This window comes from Lytechinus variegatus, chromosome 8 (genome assembly GCF_018143015.1).
Source record: "Lytechinus variegatus isolate NC3 chromosome 8, Lvar_3.0, whole genome shotgun sequence".
In the NCBI taxonomy this organism is placed as follows: Eukaryota; Metazoa; Echinodermata; class Echinoidea; order Temnopleuroida; family Toxopneustidae; genus Lytechinus; species Lytechinus variegatus.
The window spans coordinates 17,285,124-17,309,828 of record NC_054747.1 but is presented as its reverse complement, the minus strand read 5'-3'; the positions used below and the strand labels follow the sequence as shown (position 1 = coordinate 17,309,828).

The window sequence follows — 24,705 nt, the reverse complement described above, 5'->3', positions numbered from 1 at the left end:
TCTCTTAACCTATTTGTCGTTTGAAGGTCACTAAAAAAAATCGTAAAACCTTCAATTGGGTATGTAATGATAGCTCCCATTCAGAAATATTCCTACGAAATATGAATGAACAGATATATATATATATATATATATATATATATATATATATATATATATATATATATATATATATATATCGACAGCTAAGAAGAGACTCAGGAGGTAAAAAGCCGAAAGAAGGAAGAGGGGAGAGCGATTGAGAGAGAGGACGAGAGAGAAATGAGAGAGAAACTATTTCCTCATGCATTATCAATCAATATAAAAAAGGAAATATTCAACGTATACATATACTCATTGCGCAATTCGCAAAGTGAAAGCACGTAATTTATGTTCGATTTATACCTTTGTTTTGGTTTTGCACTGACAAACATCGGAAACATTAATTATACTCCATGCATGTGATATTGGGGTACGCACAAATACGCAGCCACCCGACATGATTACACATAGTTCGTCATTTGCGCGTGATATGAAGACAAGTTTATCTGAAAAATTAGGAAACTATTGGATCATATAAATCTGATAATCGGGTAGAATAAATTATACTGTAAGTTGTAGATATAGTAGAAGTCCTATATGTGATGTTAAATCGTGCTTTAAAGTCTGACGAGATCCCCTGAAATTTATTATCATACAACCTCATAAAAGAGCATCCGCGTCTTTTAACTGTGCCATGATTTCGATTGTTCAGTAATTTCCAGAGGCGAGCGGATCAAGAGACAGGAATTAAACTACGCTCAGCTTCATCTTGGACCAGTATTTACTCGGCAGCATGGATGATATAGGAACCTACGCCATCGAGTGTTACAACTTGAGCAAGCATTATGGGAGAGGAAAGGGAAAATTGCAAGTATTGCAGAACCTGGAGATGAAAGTACCAAAAGGAAAGATGTAAGCATTTCGAAAGTCTTATGATTTTATTGTAGTGTGACATAAAGGTATATATCATCATTAAGATATACCAACATTACTATATAACCATGTTCACAACGACAACACAATTTCCTTATAGTTTCTAATAAGGTTTAGATTAGCATCACCGACAATGAAGAAGAAGGTGAAGAAGAAGAAGAAAAAGGAGGAGAAGAAGAACAAGAAGAAGAAGAGGAAGACCAAAAAAGAAGAATTATAATCAGGATGGTAATATTCATGATGACGACGATGATGATGATGGTGATGAGATGATGATGATGACGAAGATGACGACGATAATGATGATCCGTAACACAAAGGTTTGCAATCAATCGCTAAACACCAACGACCAATCAAGATCATCGTTGCACGCACACTCTTGTGTAAAATACCGACCGGGAGCCAATCATTGTTGTTCTCTCATACTTGCAATCCATCGCAAACCTTTGTGTTACGGAGCCCTGGGGCCCGTTGCAGAAAGAGTTGCAATCAATCGCAACTCTAAAAATCATGCGCAACTTGATTTTCAACCAATCAACAGCGCGCATGTGGTATTTGCGATTGATCTTTTGACTTGCGTTTACACGAAACTCTTTCTGCAACGGACCCGGAGCGGAGCGTTTTATGAAAGGACTTGTCGGACGTTTTATCCGACAAGTCCCATTTTATCCGACAGTTACCATAGGAACAGTGCCTCTCAGCCAATCAGAATCAAGGACAGATGTCAGATCTGACAACTTGTCGGATGAAAATATTGATGAAATGCTCCCCAGGTGGTGACAACGATAATGACCAAGTTGACAGGCACCACGATGACAGTAATCATGTTGATGATTATTATTTAAATATATTTCGGTATAATCATATTCACAACTTTTGAAATTTAATACAATCCTCTCGCTCGAAACTTACTAAGCCGTTCTCTGACTTCGCTTTTAACATCCTTTTGTTGCCATAGTTACGGTCTCCTCGGACCTAGCGGATGCGGGAAGACCACACTCCTCCGATGTTGCTTGGGCCAATTGAGTAAAGACAGCGGTTTGGTACTGACCCTTGGTCGACCACCACTTACTCGAGGACACGGCATCCCAGGCAGTCGTGTTGGCTACATGCCCCAGGCAGGTCAAAGTTCAAAGTTGGAAGTTCAATATATTTTGTATTCAGGTCACTAATTAACAGATTATGAATGCATGTTAATGAAGGGGGAGGGGACCTGAGCCAAATGATAATTCTTGATGGCTACAACATCCAGAGGTGACATCTCCCCCACCCCGAAGATGACATCACTGTCATCTCGCGAGTTTTTTTTTCAACTTTATATTTTTTCCCAACACTGTTAAAACTGTGGTGTTAAAACTGACACCAACTGGTGTTAATAGAGGACCACACCCTGAGGTGTTAAAATTACACACTAGAGATTGAACATATCACCAAAGAGTGTAAATGTAACAACCAAAGGTGTTGTAATAACACCTACAGGTGTAAAACTAACACCACCAATTTAACACCGGTGTAAAATAACTGGTGTGGTCCTTTATGTACACCGGTTAACACCGCAGTTTTTGCTGTGAATGCATCCACGCAGGATCTTGAACACTGAATTCACACTCAACGTAATTTTGATCCATATCAGCAGCTCCTTTAATTACTGCTGGAGTGGATCAAAATTACGTTCAGCGTGAATTCAGTGTTCATGACAAGATCCTGTATGGATGCATTTGGAAAACAAAGTCGAATTAAAATTCTAAAATTAGAATTAACTTAATTCTAAGATTGTTCAAAGGCCTTATTTATAATTTACGTAATGTCACATGTATTTCGCCCAAAGAATAGGCTTTTCTAATGATATGAATTATATCACATTAATCATATTAATTCAATTTTGCATAACGTGATATTTCTTCCAAATGCGCCGTTACAGGATCTCAACATTTACGGTGAACGCACAGCCAAAGTAATGATGATGTATATATCTCGAGACTGTTTAAGTAACTTCCTTGACATAATGTAACTGGCATATCCTGATAATCGATATAATTTTCTAACTTGACATTTAAAAAATATACACACACAGGATCTTGCCCTGTATGGTGAATTCACAATCAAAGAAATGTTGATCTACTTCGCCACCCTGCATAAGATGAGCCGTAAGGATGCCCATGCCAGGATCGATTTCTTATTGGATCTTATCAACCTGCCCTTTAGGAACAGAATGGTAGCATATCTCAGGTAAAATATAGCATATTTTCTGCCTTTACCCTGCCAAATACACACACATTACTGACATATAATGGTGATGTTGGAGGGGGGGTGGCATTGAGGGGCACCCCCTGGTTTACGACAGAGATAAAGTTAAAGATTAAAATGATACGAAATGAAAGGGTAAAATATCAAACATTTTTCTGGATATTGTAATAAAATCTATCACAAACATTGATTTTCATTTTAATCAAAGTCAATATTTTCTCGCTTGCATTGATTTCTCGCAACTTTTTAGAATTTCTGATGTACACCACTGTATGTCTTCCCCTAAATTCTTTGACCCTTAATGCCACTGCCGGACACGTCAGTAAGTGCGCCAGCAGGAGATCCGGTGGGATGACACCTGTTTGGAATCAAACCGATGCTGTTTTTTCAACTAATTTGTGTTGTATAAACACATATCTGGTGTTAGACCAAAACCAAACTGGTGTTGTTTAACACTTCTCTGGTGTGGACAGATATAGATTCCGGGCTGGTGTTAAATGAACACCGGAGTTTTTGCAGCGTGCTTTATTATCACTATCTTATCGCCTATGTCAAGATTTTGTATTTCTTTTCCATTTTAGTGGGGGTCAGAAGAGACGAGTGTCCTTTGCTGTAGCCTTAATCCAATCGCCCGAACTTCTTATTCTAGATGAACCAACAGTAGGTGTTGATCCACTTCTTCGACAGAAGTAAGTTGAAAAAGCAGCGGTAACAGGATTAAAAATCAGGAATGAACATGCAGAGTAATAATACATGTATATTTTTTACCAGGGGCAGGGACTGGTAATGCATATTTCGATTCTGTAATAAAAAAAAAACAAGTCAAGAGCTAAAATGGGAGGACAGGATTATACTTATGATGATGATAATGATGATGGTATACAGTATATTGATGACGATAAGGATAAGAAGAAGAATAAACGATGCAATTAACCATAATAATAATAATAATAATAATAATAATCATATTGCTCATGATAATAACGATGATATTGATAACTAATTTTTCTAATGATGATCATGATAAAAACGATGATAAAAGTATACTCATATTAGTAAAAATTAGTAATGAAGATACTTAATGTCACTAGACAAAGTCCACATAATCGCAATTTCATTACAGACACGAATTGCCCATTGAGGTTTATTCCCTTTAACTCTTTAATAATGACGGGGATACTGCAAATGATAAAATTTACAGGGCAGAATATTTCAATGATATTTGAACAAATTTGAAGAAGATACATACCCTTTTTTCAGGATTTGGGAGTATCTGCTCAAATTTGCACAGACGGGACAAACGACTATTATTCTCACCACACATTATATAGAGGAGGCCAGAAATGCTGATGTGGTATGATACAAACTTTTACCATCATATCGATTGTGTTTTCTATCATTCTTATAATTTTTAATTTTTTTATTTGCTTCAGCATAGCACCAAATTTAATTTAAATGAAGTTGGTCAGGGAATAACTGTCACAAGTTTCTGGGCTGTCGTAATTTTAATAAAGTCATATTAGATATTAGAGCTAGGAAAAGTTTATGCTTCAACATCAAGTCACCAACACCATATCCACCAAACCCGCCAACACCAAATTCACTCACACTACCACAAATCACCACCACCACCACCCACACCATCAATGCGCACCAACACCACCACCTCCATGACCTCCACCAAATTTGAAATTAGTCATTGTAAGGTCAATTCCTACCTATAGTATAACAAGTGGATCTACACCTTTTATTTCGCCTCACTTTTTTGTAAACGCATGATAACATATAGTTCAAATGTTCTGTTATTCGTAATCTCTTCTGTGTTTACATTGATTTACTAGGCTTAAAGTGTATTTTCTAAAAAAAAAATATTCTTGAAATAAAACAAGAAAAAAAGGCTGCATTACTGAAAAAGATAAATAGCCAATATATTGATGTAATATTCATCGACAAACCAAACTAAAATGGAAAAAATGTATAAATATATTTTTTTGTTTTACCACAGGTTGGGCTGATGAGGAACGGGAAACTCCTGGCCGAGGAAGATCCCCAAGTCCTGATAAGCACTTACAACTTCCCGGTACTGCTCCGTCATGAATGTGCCGTTCGAAATTCCAATAATAATAATAATAATAATGATAATAACAATAATAATAATAATAATAATAATACTTATTATAATACTACTAATAATAATGATAATAATAATAATGATAATAATAGTGATAATATTACTTATAATAATAATACTAATACTACTAATAATAAAAATAATAATAATGATAATAATACTAATAATAATGATAAAAGCCCATTTAGTACATCTACTACATGTATTTTGATACACTCTTCTGCGCTTAATGCGTGGTATCATATTTTCAGTCCGGCTGGAGGTAATCGGATATGTAGGTACTTTAGCATAAAAGCGCCTTCGAAATTTCTAAAAAGGTGTAAAAAAAAAGAAATAAAGGATACGATTGCTCCCCGGGTTGCTTCCACCCATTTATAAATGTAAAATAATTATGGTAAGACGGTCCTCCTATCTCCTCCGACCCAAGCGGATAAGCCACCCAGCAAAAATGTTAAGTATAAGTATATCAAGTGTAAGTATCCGATTGGCCCCCTCCATGACTGCCAAATTAATCTTACTATATTGAATATAGTAAGATCCATACAGGAGGACCTCTATTCGTGTCTGATTTTTTAATGGTTTTTAAATCAGGCAGGCAAAATGTTTAAATAGTCTGCCGAATCTATAGTCATTTCACAATGGAAATTACGATTTTTAACAACTTTTGTTTGCCCCCATTCCCCCCAGACGCTCGAGGAAGTCTTCTTGAAGCTGTGTATGGCGGATATAGAAGGGGATGATGAGGTAAGTTAATACAAATATATATAAATATACTACTAGTAATGTATACTTGCTGTATCAATGATCAATGTATTAATAAGAAATTATGAAATATTGGCAATAACAATGATGTTGATATTGACGGTGATGATGATGATGATGATGATAATAATGATAATAATAATAGTGATAATTATAATGACAATGGCAACAACAGTACAATGATAACTATAACAATAGCGATAATAATATTTAAAAAAAACCCCAGAAATTTAGATAAACATATCCTTTGTACATGGGCGGAAATCCTGACAGGGGGGACGTGTCCCCCCTACTCAAAATAGTAGGGGGACACAACATCAAATGTCCCCCCTACTATTTTGGGTCTTTGGTGATGCTAAGAAATATATCATTCAAAATGGGAATAAAAAGTGCGTTTAGGGACAAGATGACCTTTTTTTTTTTTGCTTGTCAAATATATTTTCGTCGAAATGACCTTAAATTTTAGGTAATAGCCTTTTTTTTTGCTTGTCAAATTTTCCAGATCCTTGTCCCCCCTACCTTTTGGGAGAGATTTCCGCCCCTGCCTTTGTATAAACTTACAGGTCCTAATAAAGCAAGACCTTCTCAATATTGGAAAACTAAGAGTCTCCTTTCATAAGCTTATATTTTAATTTTCACTATGTATTAACATTTTCCAAAGCACGACATTCCGAGCAGCGTGCGCGCAGCGAGCATCTCCGAAGTCAACGAGAGGACACGCCTACTTTCAAATGGTCAGGTGACTCAATACACCAATCAGGTTTACGAAGACATACCTGCCGTGGTAGCCCTGCCCAATGGCAAATCAAATCAACACGGAAGTGGCGACGATGACGTGTTCATTGATGAGGAGGCTTTCAAGCCACGCCCTAAAGTGGCTGTGGTCCGGTCAATGTCTACCATGACAACAAAGACTGAGACTCCAGAATATCACTACGGTTAGTATGATCTTATAACTTAAAGGATATTTATAGGTGAGAATAGCAAGACAGAGTCTTATAATGTAGACGGATATCATTTAACATGAAAATGAGTAAAGGTGTCCACCGTCATTCGTCAGATTAGATCATTGTAACATGGTGAACAACTTCTTCGCATATTCCACTATCATAAACACACTCTGAACACACTGTGTAACAGTAGGCCCTATATCTTTCATTTACTGTGGCATGATTACTATCATTCTGTCATTAATCTAGACAAGCCGCCATTAAAATACACCGATATTTTCCCCAGCCTTCTCAACATGTGGGCGCTACTTGTGAAGGATCTACTGAAGCTGGTGAGAAATCCAGGGTAAGTATTCCCAAATCATTCATTAGGATTTACGATTTTCTACCGTAGCAGGGAAGACGATTAATGCTCAGCGACGTTGGATGGATTCAGGAACAGAGTCAATGTATTAAAGACATCCGTCATATGACAAAGAACAGCAGATTCATGACCTCATTTGGCTGACGAAAACTTATTTTTTAACCTTACCGGACAATATACTCCCTGCTTTAGGTAAAATACTGCCCCAAATTGGTTGGACACATTATTACCCTCGCGCTGGTTAAAACTTTTACCCAATATTTTTTACAGTGTAAACCATTGCTATGATTTAACAATTGTCGACAAAGAACTATTTGTTGTTCATGGTAATGATTGGCATTTGAACAAATATATTTTCTCTGTTCTTAAATCATCCGTACATTGCTGAGCAAAAACCGCTTAGTATATGAAAATCCACTCGAGCATTTTTCAGTAGATTTATTTATTATATATTTTCTCTGTTCTTAAATCATCCGTACATTGCTGAGCAAAAACCGCTTAGTATATGAAAATCCACTCGAGCATTTTTAATTCGATTTATTTATTTCCTTTTAATTTTCCACAATCCGATAAAAAATGTAGCTACGATAGCATAAAAACACATTAAAAAACGAATACAAAAGAGTACGTACTTATAAAAATAGTAAATAACAGAGAGTGGTGCGATTAACAATGGGCCTTAACACCTTTCAAAGGTCTATATAACACAAAAGATCTACCAGAACGAAAACCAAGGGGGGGGGGTGGATAAGGCAAATTAATAGGAGTTTAGAAGACTATTTCTGAATGTTTGTTTAAAGGTCCAAAGACTTTGGCAAGATTTCAGGCTACTCGGTCTCAGTCCTGAATAATAACAGTTGATCGAGAAAAATATATTTGTAATTTGGAACATACAAGTTATCGTTCTGTCGTATATCATATGCATATTTTTTTCTTAATAAAACAATAACCTAAAAAGTTTGGCAAGGAGTTATGGACATATTTATACATAAACACGCAATTAGGAAATTTGTGAATATCATAGATTTTCAATATTTTCTTTTCTTTAAACAAAGGATTTGAGTAGGTGTAGGGCTTATAGAGTTTGTAATTATCCGTATTGCACGCTTTTGAATAACAGATATTCGATTTAAAAGACACTTTGAACAATTTCCCCATACAATGTTGCAATAAATAAGGTGAGGAAAAATCATAGAAAAAAATATAGCTTTTTAAAGAACATGATTTTGGTTCAGTTGCACTTTACTGATTGCACCAATTGCCCTTGATATTTTACAACATATTTCATTTACGTGGTAATTCCAAATAAGATGATTATCTAAAGTTACTCCCCCAAATCAAGTGGTATTTACAACTGAAATATTAGAGCCATCAAGTTTTAAATCAATAGTATTAATATCAATATGATTATTCCTTGTGTGGAATACTATGTACGATGTTTTGTCAGTATTTAGTTTTAGCTTGTTAGCTAAAGAACACAGGCCTATCTTGCACAACTCCCTATTTAGTATTGCACAAACATTCTGTATATTATTTCCAGTTATAAAAAAAGATTACTGTCATTTGCATATAATACAGAATCTAACATATTACTAACTAAATGTAAGTCATTTGTATACATTATAAAAAGTAGATGACCTAACCAGATCCCTGAGGAACACCAATATTAGTGTTTTGTATAGGGGATGAATAACTACATGTATTTAAATGTACATGTTGTCTGCGATTGTAAAGATAACTTTTGAACCAATTCAAAGCAACACATCTGATACCGTAATATCTCAATTATTGAAATTGGTTCACGGATGCATCATTTTAGAGTGGTCATCTGACTGGATTATTAAACTTCTGGAACGTTTTCCAAGTAAAAGTAAGCAATAACATTTTTATCTGGTAAATGCATAAACTTCAGTCAGGAATCCAACTAAGTTTCTCTTTCATTATTCCTGATCTTGTTTCCTGTTTCCCCTTTCCAGTCTAACCCTTTTCCAGTTCATCCTCCCCGTGGTTGAAGTATGCCTCTTCTATCTAGCCATCGGTGGTAAACCTCAGAACCTTGCTGTGGCCGTCATCAACAACGATCCCGACGGCGCATTCAATCTCAGTCAAATCTTCCTTGCCCAAATAGACGACTCGATGATCATCCAGGTCAGTTGTGTTTCATTATGAATCGCAATGGCGTTGGGGTACTGAAGGTGCCGAGGACAAGGACGACGAGGAAGATGACGGCGATGATGATGATAATGATGATGATAATGCTGATAATGTGACATTGATGACAAAGATAATTTCTTAGTGATGATGATTGTGACGATGAAGAGGATAATAGTGATGATGACTGACGGAGATGACGACGGTGATGCCGGTGAAGTTGATGCTCCTGCTGCTGACGATGATGATAATGATGATAAAGTTCGTCATGATGGTGATGATAGTGATGATGGTTATGATGATGGTGGTATTATGAATGCGATGGTTTAAATATTAAGTTATTAGTATGACTAATTTGGAGTTCATTGTCACAAACCTAATCCTATCACATCAAAACTTGATTGCAGAAACCAGTAAATGACTCATTGGATGATGCTATATCAGATCTCCGGAACGGCAAATACTGGGGCGTTATCGATATACCAGCGAACTATTCTGATTACCTTATTCAACGGTATGACATGATTTTCATTGTTTCTTGTTCGTTAAAGGTCAAGTCCACCCCAGAAAAATGTTGATTTGAATAAATAGAGAAAAATCAAACTAGTATAGTGCTGAAAATTTCATCAAAATCGCATGTAAAATAAGAAAGTTATGACATTTTAAAGTTTCGCTTATTTTTCACAAACAGTTAAATGCACAACTAGGTGAGTCAGTCGATGATGTCACTCACTCACTAATTCTGTTGTTTTTTATTGTTTGAATTATATTTTTTTACAGATTTGACAATAAGGACCCACTTGACTGAACCATATAGTATTAAACAATGCTAATTCCACACGTTCAGGGAGGAATTAATCGTTGTATCACTTGACAATGAGGAGAAAATTAGAATATTTCATATAATAAAATACAAGAAATATCGAGTGGATGACGTCATAGTCTCCTCATTTGCATACCAGCCAGGTTGTGCATATGACGGTTTTGTGAAATTAAGCGAAACTTTAAAATGTCCTAAATTTCTTATTTTACATCCGATTTTGATGAAATTTTTAGTGTTATGCTTGTTGGATATTTCTCTTCTCATTCAAATCAACTTTTTGTTGGCAGGGGTGGACTTGTCCTTTAATAATTCGTAGAATATCATCTTTGATCATCATGACCCTGCTGGAACGATCACTGTGGGTGATTTCAAGTCCGGTGTTGGCATTGGTGTTGGTGTTGAAATTGGGATTGCTTCTCCTCGCTTCAAAATCTATTCTGAGCTTATAAAACTGATCCAAATCACATTCATGACATCTCAAAAACTAGTGAGTGACTTTTCAGGACCATCTTCAGTTTATATTTGGTGTTATACTCGTGTAAAATTTGACCTAACACCAATAGGTTGACACTGAACTTGAAATCACCCAATGTCACACAGTGCGATCACAGAGTTTTCACAGTCACCGACAGTGTGGACTATCTAGAAATATTATTCCTATTTAATTTTTAAGATGCTCCAATTCAACCATGTGAAGATATTTTTGGGGACACCTCGACAGTGTGGTAGCCGTTCACAGTGTGTTCACATGGTCGACTATGTGAAAATGTCATTCACAATGTTTTCACAATAACTGACAGTGTGGGGTATCTAAAAATATTATTCCTATTGTTAAGATGCTCAAATTCAACTGTGTGAAGATATTTTTGTGGACACCTCGACAGTGTGGTAACTGTTCACAGTGTGTTCACATGGTCGACTACGAGAAAATGTAATTCACAGTGTTGAAACGCTCAAATTTACCAGTGTGAAGGTGTGTGTGTATTTGAGTTTTGTCAGACGTGTATCAATCAGATATAATTATTTACGTCTGGGACCGACCTTTAACGTCACCATCCGAAAGACGTGACCAGGGTTCGAACCTCGAAATCAATTTGTAACTTCCCCCACGTAGCTTTGATTACAGGCGCGCGCCATAACGCCCAGTTGATTTCACCGGGTTCCACACTGTGAACACACTGTGGCGCATACTGTGAGACACTGTATTCGTTCCAGTAGGGACGTTACTACATAAAAGTATATTGTCACGTCATTGCTTTCATATTTGCAGTCCGTATATTGATACTGTTGACTTTGTAATCATTGCAATACCGTCGTATCAAGAACATGATCATTTATTTATTTTTTTTTTATTTCAAGGCAAAAGACAACAAGAATATGTACAAGAGGAAGAAATTGCCACCGACTAGTGCCTGAGGATGACTAAAAGAAAAACTAGTTTCTGCTATGAAGCTCTCCTCACTAGTCGGGGTTTACAAATATACAAAAATAAATAGGTATGAAATGGCAAGATATGTTTAGATGTATTATTGTTTTTCTTAAAAAGGAAATTAATAATAAAGAGTGTTTGTTTCCATGTGCAATTCGTTTATAGTTTTCAAGAAAGTCTCTTTACAATGTTCGTAAGACCTTTTGCTTATATCCTCAAATTGTAAGCAAAGAGGGAATAAATAAATACATATTTGTCTTTCAATCTTTAGGCAGCTTAAGGGTATTTCAGCTGATAATGAAACCCTATGGGGAAGTACTGTGAGGGTCACATTGGATGCCACAAGTAAGCAATCGTCATTTTGATCATTGTCATTGATATTTCCATCATTATTATTCTTTTTATCATTATAATTAATAATAATGTTAGTATCATGATCATCATCATCCTCATTACACATACATGTTGTTGTATTAGGTGCACTCTAAAAATATTGGGTAAAAATGCTCCATGAGGGTAATAACGTGCCCAAGCAACATTCGGCATTTCTTTTGTGTATTTTTATTTATCCAGTGTGATGAAAATTTTGCCCATTCTAAAGTAATTGCTGCCTATTTGTTAACCTTACTGGACAATATGCTTCCCACATTGGGTAAAATACTTCCCAGAATTGGTTGGACCCTCGTGGTGGCAATAATTTCACCCAATTTTTTCACAGTGTCAAAAAATGAATTATTCCGTTTGTCAATGTGCCTTCTGTTTTGCTTGTGAAATTAAGAGGTTTTTAGGAATGTACGCTTTTGTTATTACTAAAGTAGAATATATTTATGAAATGTGCTATAAGTAAGCAGAGAAATAATAATAGTTTGACTGTTATTTTTAATAATATCAATTTTATATACATTCTGAATACATGTCATAATATGTAAACCCACGAATTGCTGTTGATTTAAAGGTGTTTCAATCTATGATTTATTTTGATACTATGCATTACTACAGTAACTGTAGTAATGTATAGTATAGTATGTAGTTCTTTGCGTTTTCTTGCTATCAAAATAACATTCTCCCGTTTCTATCTTCTAACTTCATTCCATTATAGATCAACAGATTGCAGTATCTATTCAGACTGGTTTATTAGCTGCATACGAGGTTGGTCATGGAATTATATCACTGTTATCCGTGTGAACCTTTTGAAAATAACGTCACTACAATGCCTAACGACCTGTGCACTTGCCATGTTCCTCTTTTCATTTTCACTTTCATTTGCACCACCCTTCTCTCCCTCTTTCCTTTGCCTCCTTTTTTCTCCATATTATGCTTTTATAATTACTATTTTGAAATTATAATTCTCATGATCGTTGTTATTTTTTTCAAATTTCTTTCTCTTAATTTTGTAGTCGCTTAATTATTTGCTTTATTTTGGTATTTTGTAGATTACTTGATTTAAGCTCGTCTCCTTCTCCATTATTGTATATAGCATTGTTAATTAGTATTGAAACTAACTTTTAACTTTTATACAAGCATTGCTTTTCTTTCAAGTCCCTCCGTTAAGTTAATTAATCTTTTATATGTTTTTAATGAAATGCCATTGAACTCTCTGTACTATTTTGAATATTTACTATTACTTCGATTATATTTTCTATTTATTTTGTTGAACGGAAATAAATAAGTATACATCTAATTCTATAGGGGCTACCACCCATAGACAATGTTAGAATAAGAGCCTCGTACGTACATTGTTTAATCTTTATCAAAGCTCTAATTAGTGCTATAATAATGGATTTATTCATTTATTTTTTACTAAACGAACGTTACTCGCGTGTGCAGAGTTCAAATATATTCGAATTTTCGCAGTTGCAACTGGGATGTGTTCTACAACACAGTAAATCTATTCAGATTCATTACGGTATTTTGCAAAAAAACTCCTCGTTAAGAAAATCGGGAGACTGATACAAAAAAGGTTACAAGGCAAACCTATTCATGATTTGATACGTGAAGCGAGATATTGAAATAATAATAATGATAATGACGATGATGGTGATGATGATAATAATGATAATGATAGTAATAATAGTTGCAGTAGTAGTAGTAGTAGTAGGAGTAAATTGTTCAATATACATGATATAGGCTTATTGCACATACATAGTGTTAGTAAAGTAAAAAATATTATATATTAGGGAACACGTTACAAAATAGGTAACAACTAACACAATGTAAAAAAGTGTACTATATGGTGATGATAAACGTAAAACATGCATTATGACTCACTAAACAAATCTATAAGTTGTGGAGAAACTTCAGACAAGGATAGAATACAACAACAAAATATCACGAAGAGAAAGGTTCTATTGAGAAATAGAACAAGTGGTTATGTTTGAAAATATATACTGCAAGATAAAGCAATGTAGGTAAGACAAAACAATATTATGTTTTCAGAAATACTTGGACTTTTATCGAAAAGATATTCAGATATCGATGATGTATTGTTTTTTTCTGAAAACAGTTCCGGGGAAAGGTTTTGTTTTGATGGATTGAGACGGGACTTTGTGAAAAAGTTGTTCAGTTGAACAATGTTAGTGACTTATACAGAAAAGCATATTAATGTCTGATCGATAATAATCATTAAGACAAATAAACATAACCCTTGTAAACATTCCAGTATTGATACTCACATCATGTTATCTTGTCGACCGAGTAGCGAAGTATATAAGAACGTCTTTAACATGCTGAATCATGTTTATCATTATTTGGTTATTAATTTTCAAGCAAGTCTATTTCTTAAATGATGTTAACATTTTTTTCTCATAATTCCTCTTTTGTTGTCAGCGATTTGATTTTTGCTTGTAGCATTTGTTGGAGAAAATTTGATTTCAAATAGGACTACAGAGCAGAAGAATTAATGAATTATGACAAAATGAGAATGAAATTGGTTGTCTGAAGAATATCATAAACAATTATCTTTATGTGAAAATTTGCATCACTCCTAGCACCACCACTACCACCACCACTACCACTTACTATTACTACTAATTCTTCGTCTACAACCACTATTCCTACTACTACTACTACAACTACTACTACTACTACTACTACTACTACTAATACGATGACTACTACTTCATCTACTACTTCTATTACTACCACTACTATTACTACTTACTCATGTCCGACTAATGAAGAATAGGAAAATACCAACGCTTCCGCTGTTAATCTTTTCCTTTTTTTTGCTTTCCATATTTTGTTGGAGAGAGTTGTTTAATATTTTTAGAGTTTTTCATTCTGCTTATCGAAATTTAAAGAGGGCAAATGTTCACCCATTTTACATAGACTACCTTCGCGGTCAACCATTTTTGCAGACGACGGAAAATCAAATATTTTGGCTAAGTCGACACCCTCAGAAATTTGTATGGGCTTGCTACAACCTCTAATGCTGATGTGTCGATGACTATATATGGTGATGTTTAGACAGGTATATAATTATCTGGATTTAATGTTCACACATCTTTATATATTACAGTCATTCATCGAAGTTGTTTTGACCAGCATAGGCTTAAACCCTGCTCTTGGCCAGATACCACTTGTGGTAAGTCTCTGACAAACGCACTCCAAGCAAGGATAAAGTGCTAAATTAGCACTTTTGGGAGTTCGTATAGTGGCTGCACTTCACGTGTTGATATGTAGTACTTGAAGCGATAAAACCGGCACCTGGCGTGTTGCATTAAGCACCCGAGGTGCTGCAAATATACACCTGACGTGTTGTCACTATACGAACTCCTAAACGTGCTAATTTAGCACTTGATTTTTGTAAAGTGTAGATTCCTTATTATATTATTGAAGTAGTGCGTACATTTATTTGGCTTTATCAAAATACCCAGCTTAAATTCGTATCACAGTGGCAGTAAACTAGTTTTAACTAGAAAACACATAATTTTTTCTGATTGAGACTTTCATAAATACTCTACAAAAATTGACTCTTGTATTATAAAAAAAGTTTGTTTTATACCTGGAATAGAAATTTAATAAAAATTCTAAATTAACATTGTCATGAAAAAGGAACTATTTCATGAAACAAATTTGTATATCTTTACTCCATGGAATCAGACTCAATCAAGATAATTTACCGTTTAAGGGTAATATTTGTTTTTTTTTCAAAGCAAATCAAAGACTGAATAATTCCAAAAAACTTATGATTTTCTTGCCTGCAATAGACATCGATTTGAAATACTGAAATATAGCAACTTGAAATATAAAATCGAAATTTAGGCAAAGAATTATTCTGTAACTGAACGTTAAGTGACACGAAAGATTCTGAGTGAAACTGAAATATACTCTCACTGAATTGTGTTTACCAACAAAAAAAAAGATTTATAATTTTTTTTAAAGTTTCTCGACAACTATACTCGACAACTAATTTCTATCATACATTACAAGCAAACGCTTTACATAATTATTAATTATGTAAAGCGTTTGCTTGTAATGTATAATCGTCACACATTTCAGGAGAGAATTTAATTCTTGATAGTACCTCTTAGTTTGAGTTAGTAAAAATTTTGACGAAAAACTTAAATATTTTCAGTTTCTTGATCCAGTCTATGGCGAACTTGATGGACCATTCACCTACTTCATGGCGGCTGGAGTTATTATTACGTAAGATTATAATGAGAGTGTGCGTTTCGGGGTGTGTATGTGTGTGTGTGCGTGGTACATGGATGTGTAAGTTTAAAAGTTGCTATATAGCTAATGTTATGTATGTATATGAGCGGGCGAGGGTGTGTGGGTTTATGTGGGTGTGTGATGATTTGTGTATTGGGTAGTTATTGGATGTGTAAGTACGAGGGTAGGTGATGGTAAGGGTGAGTGAGGGTGTGGATGTGTGTGTGTGTGTGTGGTTGTGTATGTGTAAGAGAGAGATCGAGAGAGGGTCTGCGTGTTGTGTTTCTTGGGCTTATGTGGATTTGTGGGTAGTGGGTAGTAAGTGAATGGTGAAATGTAAGAGTGGGTGATGTTATTGTTATTCTGAAGTCAGGTTAAACTTAAACCATGGTCTAACTCTGTACTAAAATTGTGGGAAGCCAAAAGTGTCAAAATTTTTAATAAGTTGTATGTTTCTTATGTTTACTTTGCCCTTTCCTGATTAATCGATGGTGAAGACAATCACCTTTTTATACTTCCTAGACAATTATGAATGATTTGAGAGCCAAATGAGCTGAAATATGATATCTCTACTGTTAGTGATTTATGTAACAATTGGCTATCCATACTTTAAACCTGAGTTTAAGTTAAACTCGACTTCAGAATACGGGCCAATAAGTTTGTGAACAATGATTGTGTGCGTTCTTGGATTTATGTGAGTGCGTAATGATTGTGGTAATTGAATGTGTAAGTGTAATAGTGGAATATGATGTGTGTGAGGGAGATAGAAATATAAGGGAGGGAGGAATGGAATGGCAGGGGGGTGTTTGTCTGTGAAGCATCTCACTCAGTACTTAGCCATTCATAGCTCATAATCATGATATTTTTCATAGTTATCTGAAATATTATTATTATTTTTTATTATTATTTTAAGATCTTCTTACTTCTATTTGATTTTCAACGTAAACTCTCTGTAAAAATCAACACTAAAGTAATCCAAATAAAACGGAATATTTAAGAATCCGTATTTCATTTTCGATAAATGTATAAAAAAAAACCGAGTCAAGTGAAAAGATATTTTTCTTATGGTAAAACATATGCATTTATTTATTCCATTGTTTCGTCCTATGTAAACTGAATACATTTTATGTATATATTATTAATATCATATTTCACAGGAGGTAGATTCCACACTAGAACTTCAAAAATATCATAAATTTCAACATGCTTTCAATAAGTCATAAGTAGTGTAATATTTTACTATGATACCTTAATTTTATGAAAATTATGAGTTTTAACCAAAAGTGAAGACAGATATAGTTTTTTTGGGGGAGAACAATGGAATTTTAAATTTTCAATAATTTTGCTCATTGAATAGTCAAGTACAAATTCCACCTGAAACAATTATTTGCAAAGCAAGAGAAGATTGAAAATATTGCAGGTCAATAGAATAATATATCATTGATGGTTCCAAATAATATCTACAACATTTTCATGATCCATAATAGGGGCAGCCCTGATTTTTCCGAACCTATTTTTGGCAATGTCCCGTACGACACATGACAATGCAAAAGTTTTTCCTACAATTTTATTTTTGATGATGCAATTTCATAAAATGAGTTTCTCTTTGTTTGACCCATGGGTGATCGATTTATCCCATAAGGATCTAATTACTGCCCTTCATTTTTCAATTATTGTCCTATTAAAAAATGTCCCGTACGACACACAATATAATAATGCATCTAATTGCAGGATTTGGATTCAGAAACCATAAATAGTAGGCATATTTAAATTCATTTAATTGATTTAACATAAAGTGAACTGAAAAAGAACTTTGTTTATCTCCATAGAACATGAAATAGGTGATTCTAAACATTTTAATTGATTTCATGTAGGCTTATTCTTTTGTGAATCCCTTCAGCTAAACTGGTGATTTTCACTGATCAGAGCAGGTTAATTTCTTTTCATTGAGCATGAAAAGAAAACCTTTATAATTATTTCAACCTAGCCTGGAAGATAACTTCCTCTTGCATGCTAATGTGGAAGATGTAAAAAAAAATCATATCAATCATCATGATCATCTATTTGGACTTCCCTTGATGATCACTATTTTTTATATACAATATTGAAACTCCTTACTTTTTTCAAGTTGTAAAAAAATCTTGAAAATAAGACAAACCATATGGTTTCATGAAATGCAGATGCGTTTGAAAAAGTTAGAACCGCATTTCTTTAGACAAAAAAATTGTGACCAAAAAAGGGAAAAAAGTGACAGTTGTGACATATATCATGTAGATATACATTTTATATAAAAAATCATAACATCATGATCATTTTAGCCCCATAATTTACACAAAGTTTCATTCATTTATTGTTTAAATAGTGTTTGGAAATCATCAATTAGTTCCCTAAAATATAACTTCACACAAAACCTGAAGTTTTTCAGCTCGTAAAAATGCTGTGAACACTTGTACATTTCCCATCATGAAAAAAATTATAACATATTGCTCCCAATTGTATATATTGAGGTTACTTAATTGTATTGTCCTGAATGACTGCTTATTAAAAGATTATTCATAAATAAGCAAGAATTTAGGGGCAATGCTCCTTCTGATTGATAAAAAGTTCATGTTTATTTATTCAGGCTGCCCAGTACAACACGCAGTGCCTGTACAACACACAAGTGTCCCGTACGACACACAAGTGTCCTGTACGACACACAATTGTCCCGTACGACACATTATTTTGTTTATGATATATTGACAGAAATATTCACCTAATAGCGGTTTCTAACCTAATGAATGTCTTAGTTTGATGGGATTATCATTATCATCAGCCAAATAATGTGACTGAAGAAGTCAAAGTGACATAAAGTAAGAAAGTTTGGCTTCAATTTAGAGATGTCCCGTACGACACATTTTGAATGTCCCGTACGCCACAATGTTCTCGAAAATTATAATTTGTTTTATTTATTCATGAATGTTTATTTTGCTTTCTTTTGTAAATGTGTTTGTTCTTGGGTAATTGAGTGTCAATTTGAGTTCAGTTTCTATGAAATTTATCTGCCCAACTCACAGACTTTTGAGTACAAACTTGAGGTTTCTAAAAAAGCCACTTTTTCTGCGTCCGTACGACACATTACTATTTTTAATCTGTATTATACAGGATGTGAATTCAAGTCATGTTAAGTCTTGGTTTTTCTTACACTCTGGTAGCAGTTGATGACCACCTATAGTTACTGGAATATTTTTTGTTTTTTCTTGTCAAAAACTGTCAAATGTTCTCTAAATGTCCCGTACGACACGTATGGAATCACCCAGGATAATATTCTTCCACGCAGTTGCTTTGACCTCTATGACCTTTGTTGTTGAGCGGAAAGAAGGTCTTCTCGACAGGATCTGGGTCTCAGGTTAGTGATAGACTATCGCCACAGTCATACCGGTGTAACCGACCCCAAACTGACCGATCGTATGTCATTGAAAAATAACGTAGTAGATTTTGGTCTGTCTGGGGTCGGTTTCTTTGGTGTGACTGTATCGTAAGCTGCTTTATGAAAACGCATGGGAAGCCAGAACTATGGAAAGCCAGTTGTTAAATAAATCACTAACAGTAGTGGTTCAATGTATCAGCTCATTTGACTCCCAAAACATTATTAACTGCCAGGGAAGGATAAGTACTAGTATGACATTTGTCTTCACCATTGAATAATTAGTGAAGAGCACAGTTAACATGAGAAGCATTCACTGTAAATTAAAATTTGAAACGTTTGGCTTCCCATAATTTTAGCACCGAATTGGACCATGATTTCTGAATACGGGCCATTATCTTCAACTGCTTTCCAAGATTCATTCTTAAAAGGCTAAACATAATCATAGACAACTACTTTTTACCAGGATAAACATTGAAAAGAGAGTAGGGAGATAAAATTGCATTTTGCTTATCTCGGGGATCTTCCCTAGTTTTAACATGGAAGAGTAGTAAAACAACCATCTATTTTCGCAAAGATTTTCATTCTTTTACAATCCAATTACTAACACTAGACTTGATATGGACAAAGTGCGTGAAAATGACCAAAAGAAATGAATTTAATTCCTTCACTGAGAAAACGTTTGATTTCTAGATCTGACAACGACAGAATATAATTTTTAATTTTATTGATTTAATGGTTTCTAATGTTTTCAATGGGTGAAATTATTGTTATAGGTGATTTGGTTGATCATTGTCACTGTTGATTTTCAACCAAATTCAAAATTTAAATATTTACCCAATATAGAGCTTTAAAACAAACATTAGCAATCCATGGTAAAAGCTTATATGGTCCATTTGTATACTTAATTGAAATTTATCATTTTACTTCAAAATAGTTTACGGAACTGTATTGGTTAGTCAGTTTTGGTAGATAATGGTTAACAAATAATTGGTAAATGTGATTTCATGACGTTGATTTTTATGATTTTGTTTTATTATTACTACACAGGTGTGGGATCAGGCGAAGTAAGCATAGCTCATGTGTTGACTCAGTTCCTCATCATATCTGTCCAGATAGCACTCGTACTCGTCTTCACATTCGCTGTCTTTGAGGTAAGTTCATTGGTTAAGTGGTGAGAAATAAAACTTATACCGTATAAGAAGAATGTGTTCTTCAATATGTCATAACTTCGTAAGCATATATTTCGTGATGATACCATGGTCACATTTGGTCTACGGCGCGCCGCGGCGGCCGTACGGCGAGTCGAAAACAGCCGTTTTATTCATTTTTACTAATTATATAGCTGGTACAAACAAACGTTAAAACGGCTGTTTTCGACTCGCCGTACGGCCGCCGTAGAACAAATGTGACCATAGTATTATTTAGTTATAAGTCATTTAGGCCAGATTCTGTCCAGATATGACACCCCTTCTTGTCTTCGCAGTCACCGTTCTCGATGCAATTTATTTTTTAATGGTGAGAAATAAACCATATGCCGCATAAGAACATGGGATCAACAGTATAATGTAAGAACCCAATACGTGTTGATTCAGTTCCTTTATCGTGTAGGCCAAAGAACAGTAGGTCCTGTATCGTATAAGAACTAATGAGAAGTTCATCGTATGGCATTACATTTTGTTGATATCCTGAGGTCATTATTTCTGTCCGGACCACCTTTCAACCTTCACATTGGTGTTCACTGATGTAATGTTAGTAGGCAACGACTTATAAATTATCTTTTTTATTGTTTAGAATGAATCATTTTTTAAATTATTTTCTAAAAGATTTGCAAGATAAATTAAATCTAATTGAATTGATTGCTGAATAGTACTTAAGGTGCATTTATTTTTTATTCAGCTTCCAAACGAGGGCAGTTTATTCCTGGTTATCCTCATGATGATGTTACAAGGATTGTGTGGAATGGCTCTTGGTCTTCTCATCTCGGCCTTCTGTGACTCGGAATCCACAGCGATTCAACTCGCCCTCGGATCTTTTTACCCCCTTCTTCTCCTCAGTGGTAAGAAGTTGAGAAATATAGGACCGCATTGAGTTGAATTAGCCATTTTAACTAAATTAATCAGTTGCCATTTTTAGATACGAAAATTAAGACAGTGTCAAACAATGTATTAACAGTGTGCTTACACAATAGACAATACGAAGATATGATTCCCGCTGTTAATATCATTCAATTATAAAACAGTATGAAGACTATGTCATACTGTGGACACTTCTACAGTGTGGATTTCTTGCACAGTGTGTTTCCATGATGGACTATGCGAAGATGTTATTCTCATTGTTAGAATGCCCACATTCTAAAGTGAGGGGATAACTTTATATAGTGGTCCACACTGAGAAATCAAATGTACAGTGAACATACTGTCCATAGCTGTGAACACGCAGTGCAGACACAGTGCACTGTAAAAAATGAAGTGCTAATTTAGCACTTACAGTGCCTGCATAGTGACTGCACTACGAGTGCTGATTTTCTCGTTCAAATTTAAACTAGAAAATCAGCACTCATAGTGCAGTCACTATACGAGCACTGTTAGTGCTAAATTAGCATTTCAATTTTTGCAGTGTGGACACGCTGTCACACACTGTGAACATAATGTGAACACACTGTGAGCACACTGTGAATACACTGTGAACAGAGTGTGAACTTACAATGAACACACCGTCATCATCCCATGGACACACTGAGAACACAGTGTGGACAAGCTGTGAATACACTGTGCACACACTATCAACACGACGTCCTATAGACACACTGTGAACACATCATGAACACACTGAAAATACACTGAACATACTATGAACACACCGTTAACATCCCATGGACACACTGAGAACACAGTGTGGACAAGCTGTGAATAGAATGTGAACACACTCTTAACACACTATGAACATGACGTCAACACACTATGGACACACTGTGAACACATCATGAACACACTGAAAATACACTGAACATACTATGAACACACCGTCAACATCCCATGGACACACTGAAAACACTATGAAACAAGGCGTTCTTTACAGCCGGGTTGAGGTCTCTGAATTGTGAGATTCATCCAATACCAATCGTTTTCACCACCTACTTTTTAGTAGGCCGTAATGTATTGATACTCCCTCAGACGTTTAATGATTTTCCCATATTGTTGTTCTCTGTACAGGTGTTGTGTGGCCAATTCAAGCAATGCCTGAGCCATTGTATTACATCGCACTGGTATTGCCGCAAACTCTATCAGCAGAAGGAATACGAGCAATACTCGGAAAAGGTATTTTTTTGCCACTCTCCACCCAGGTGTAGTCAACGGGTATTACCAGTCTGGCTACTATCCATACTGATTGATAACAATGATGATTTTAATGAATATCCTTGCCCTGCTTCAATAAGGCTATTACCCTGGGCAAGCAGAAACATCACCATTTTATAACCTACCCCTTTTATTATACTATTAAACCATTTGTTCTTAAGTTATACTCATTGTAATTATGTTACTTTTGTTACATACCACTATGTAAAGGGGCCCCATCAACAAGCAGTGCTTCACTGGGGTCCCGAGCCTATCATTCTGAGGTCTATGATGTTGTACTTTGTACCACTGTATGTGTGTGATACGGTTTGAATAAATATTATACTACTATATTACTAAAAGGAACTAACGTACTGACTGTGAATATAAACGGCTAATAGAAGGATTGGGAACATTAGGATTAACATTAATATGAGGACTGAAGACTGAATTAATCATTTATTCATAAGGATTGAGAATAAGGGACTATAGGCCTACTGTTCACAATGATCAAATAAAGTATTCAAAAAAAGAATTGAGAAAATATTGGACTAATCCTCTGAAAAGGTGAGAGCATACTGGACAACTATTCAAATGAGGACCGCTGGCAAATGTCTTTCTCACATACATGTACATTCTGAGTTTTTTTTCTGAAATAAAATATAGGTGACTGGCAAATTAAGGACAAAAGACATATAGCTGTATATAGTAATTCTATTGATAAAGATGCCAATCTTAATATGATATAGAAATATTGCAATTGCATGTATATCAATAATTCTCTTTTTTTCAATTATATTTGATTTGATGTATTTTTAATGAATACTTTATAATTGAAAACATATATTCCATAATGGACTATACTCATGTGAAAATTGTCCAAATACTTTCGTACATAATTTTTTTAAGGTGCACCCCTTGAATAAAAAAAAATCACCATTCATTTATTTCTTTCTATCAGGTTGGGACATGAGTTACTTTGATGTGTGGATCGGGTTTGTAACCACTACGGCTTGGTGGCTGGTTCTCCTTACATTAGCTACCATCGTACTCCGAGTCAGAAGATAAATCTATGTCATCTGGGCCATGTTGCAGAGAAAGAGATTTGCGTTTAAAGGCAGCTCAGAAATCAAGCACAAGTCCCCAATACGCGTATTTCATTGGTTGAAATTCAAATTGCGTGTGATAGTTAGATCTGGATTTGATCACAACTCTTTGTGCAACATATCTTTGCCCAAATCCAATATTCCATTTGGGATGTTCAACACCCATTATGCCAGCGAATTGCGTCTATACCATGTGAGCAAGACTGGGTGTAATTTGTAACCCTGGGGGACCCGAACATGAGGTTAAGCAGTTGACCAAGTATGGGACTCACACATGTCATTATTTTTATCACAATTCTATGGATGCATCTGAATCTGTTTGTCCTTAAAGGTCAAGTCCACCCCAGGAAAATGCTGACTTGAATAGATAGAGAAAAATCAAACTAGCATA

At 34.9% G+C, this 24,705-nt stretch overlaps 1 protein-coding gene across 1 annotated transcript; it reads left to right on the top strand.

Annotated features, from left to right (window-relative positions):
* Positions 1-786: 786 nt before the first annotated feature.
* On the top strand, positions 787-24,705 carry LOC121420073 (ABC transporter G family member 20-like). Its single transcript, XM_041614600.1, has 20 exons — positions 787-933; positions 1,913-2,072; positions 3,029-3,183; positions 3,783-3,890; positions 4,462-4,555; positions 5,207-5,281; positions 6,020-6,076; positions 6,756-7,032; positions 7,294-7,390; positions 9,385-9,556; positions 9,967-10,073; positions 12,083-12,156; positions 12,911-12,960; positions 15,329-15,394; positions 16,388-16,458; positions 19,764-19,852; positions 20,921-21,024; positions 21,770-21,929; positions 23,086-23,190; positions 24,170-24,705. The coding sequence occupies exons 1-20, from the start codon at positions 815-817 to the stop codon at positions 24,274-24,276; spliced, it is 2,247 nt and encodes a 748-aa protein (XP_041470534.1). The 5' UTR covers positions 787-814; the 3' UTR covers positions 24,277-24,705.

Excerpts from the sequence above, each read along its gene's own strand:
- LOC121420073 (XM_041614600.1), top strand. The coding sequence starts at position 815 with ATGGATGATATAGGAACCTACGCCATCGAGTGTTACAACTTGAGCAAG. Across the intron at positions 9,557-9,966 it reads ACGACTCGATGATCATCCAG|AAACCAGTAAATGACTCATT; the intron begins GTCAGTTGTGTT and ends ACTTGATTGCAG. Across the intron at positions 19,853-20,920 it reads CGACAGGATCTGGGTCTCAG|GTGTGGGATCAGGCGAAGTA; the intron begins GTTAGTGATAGA and ends ATTACTACACAG.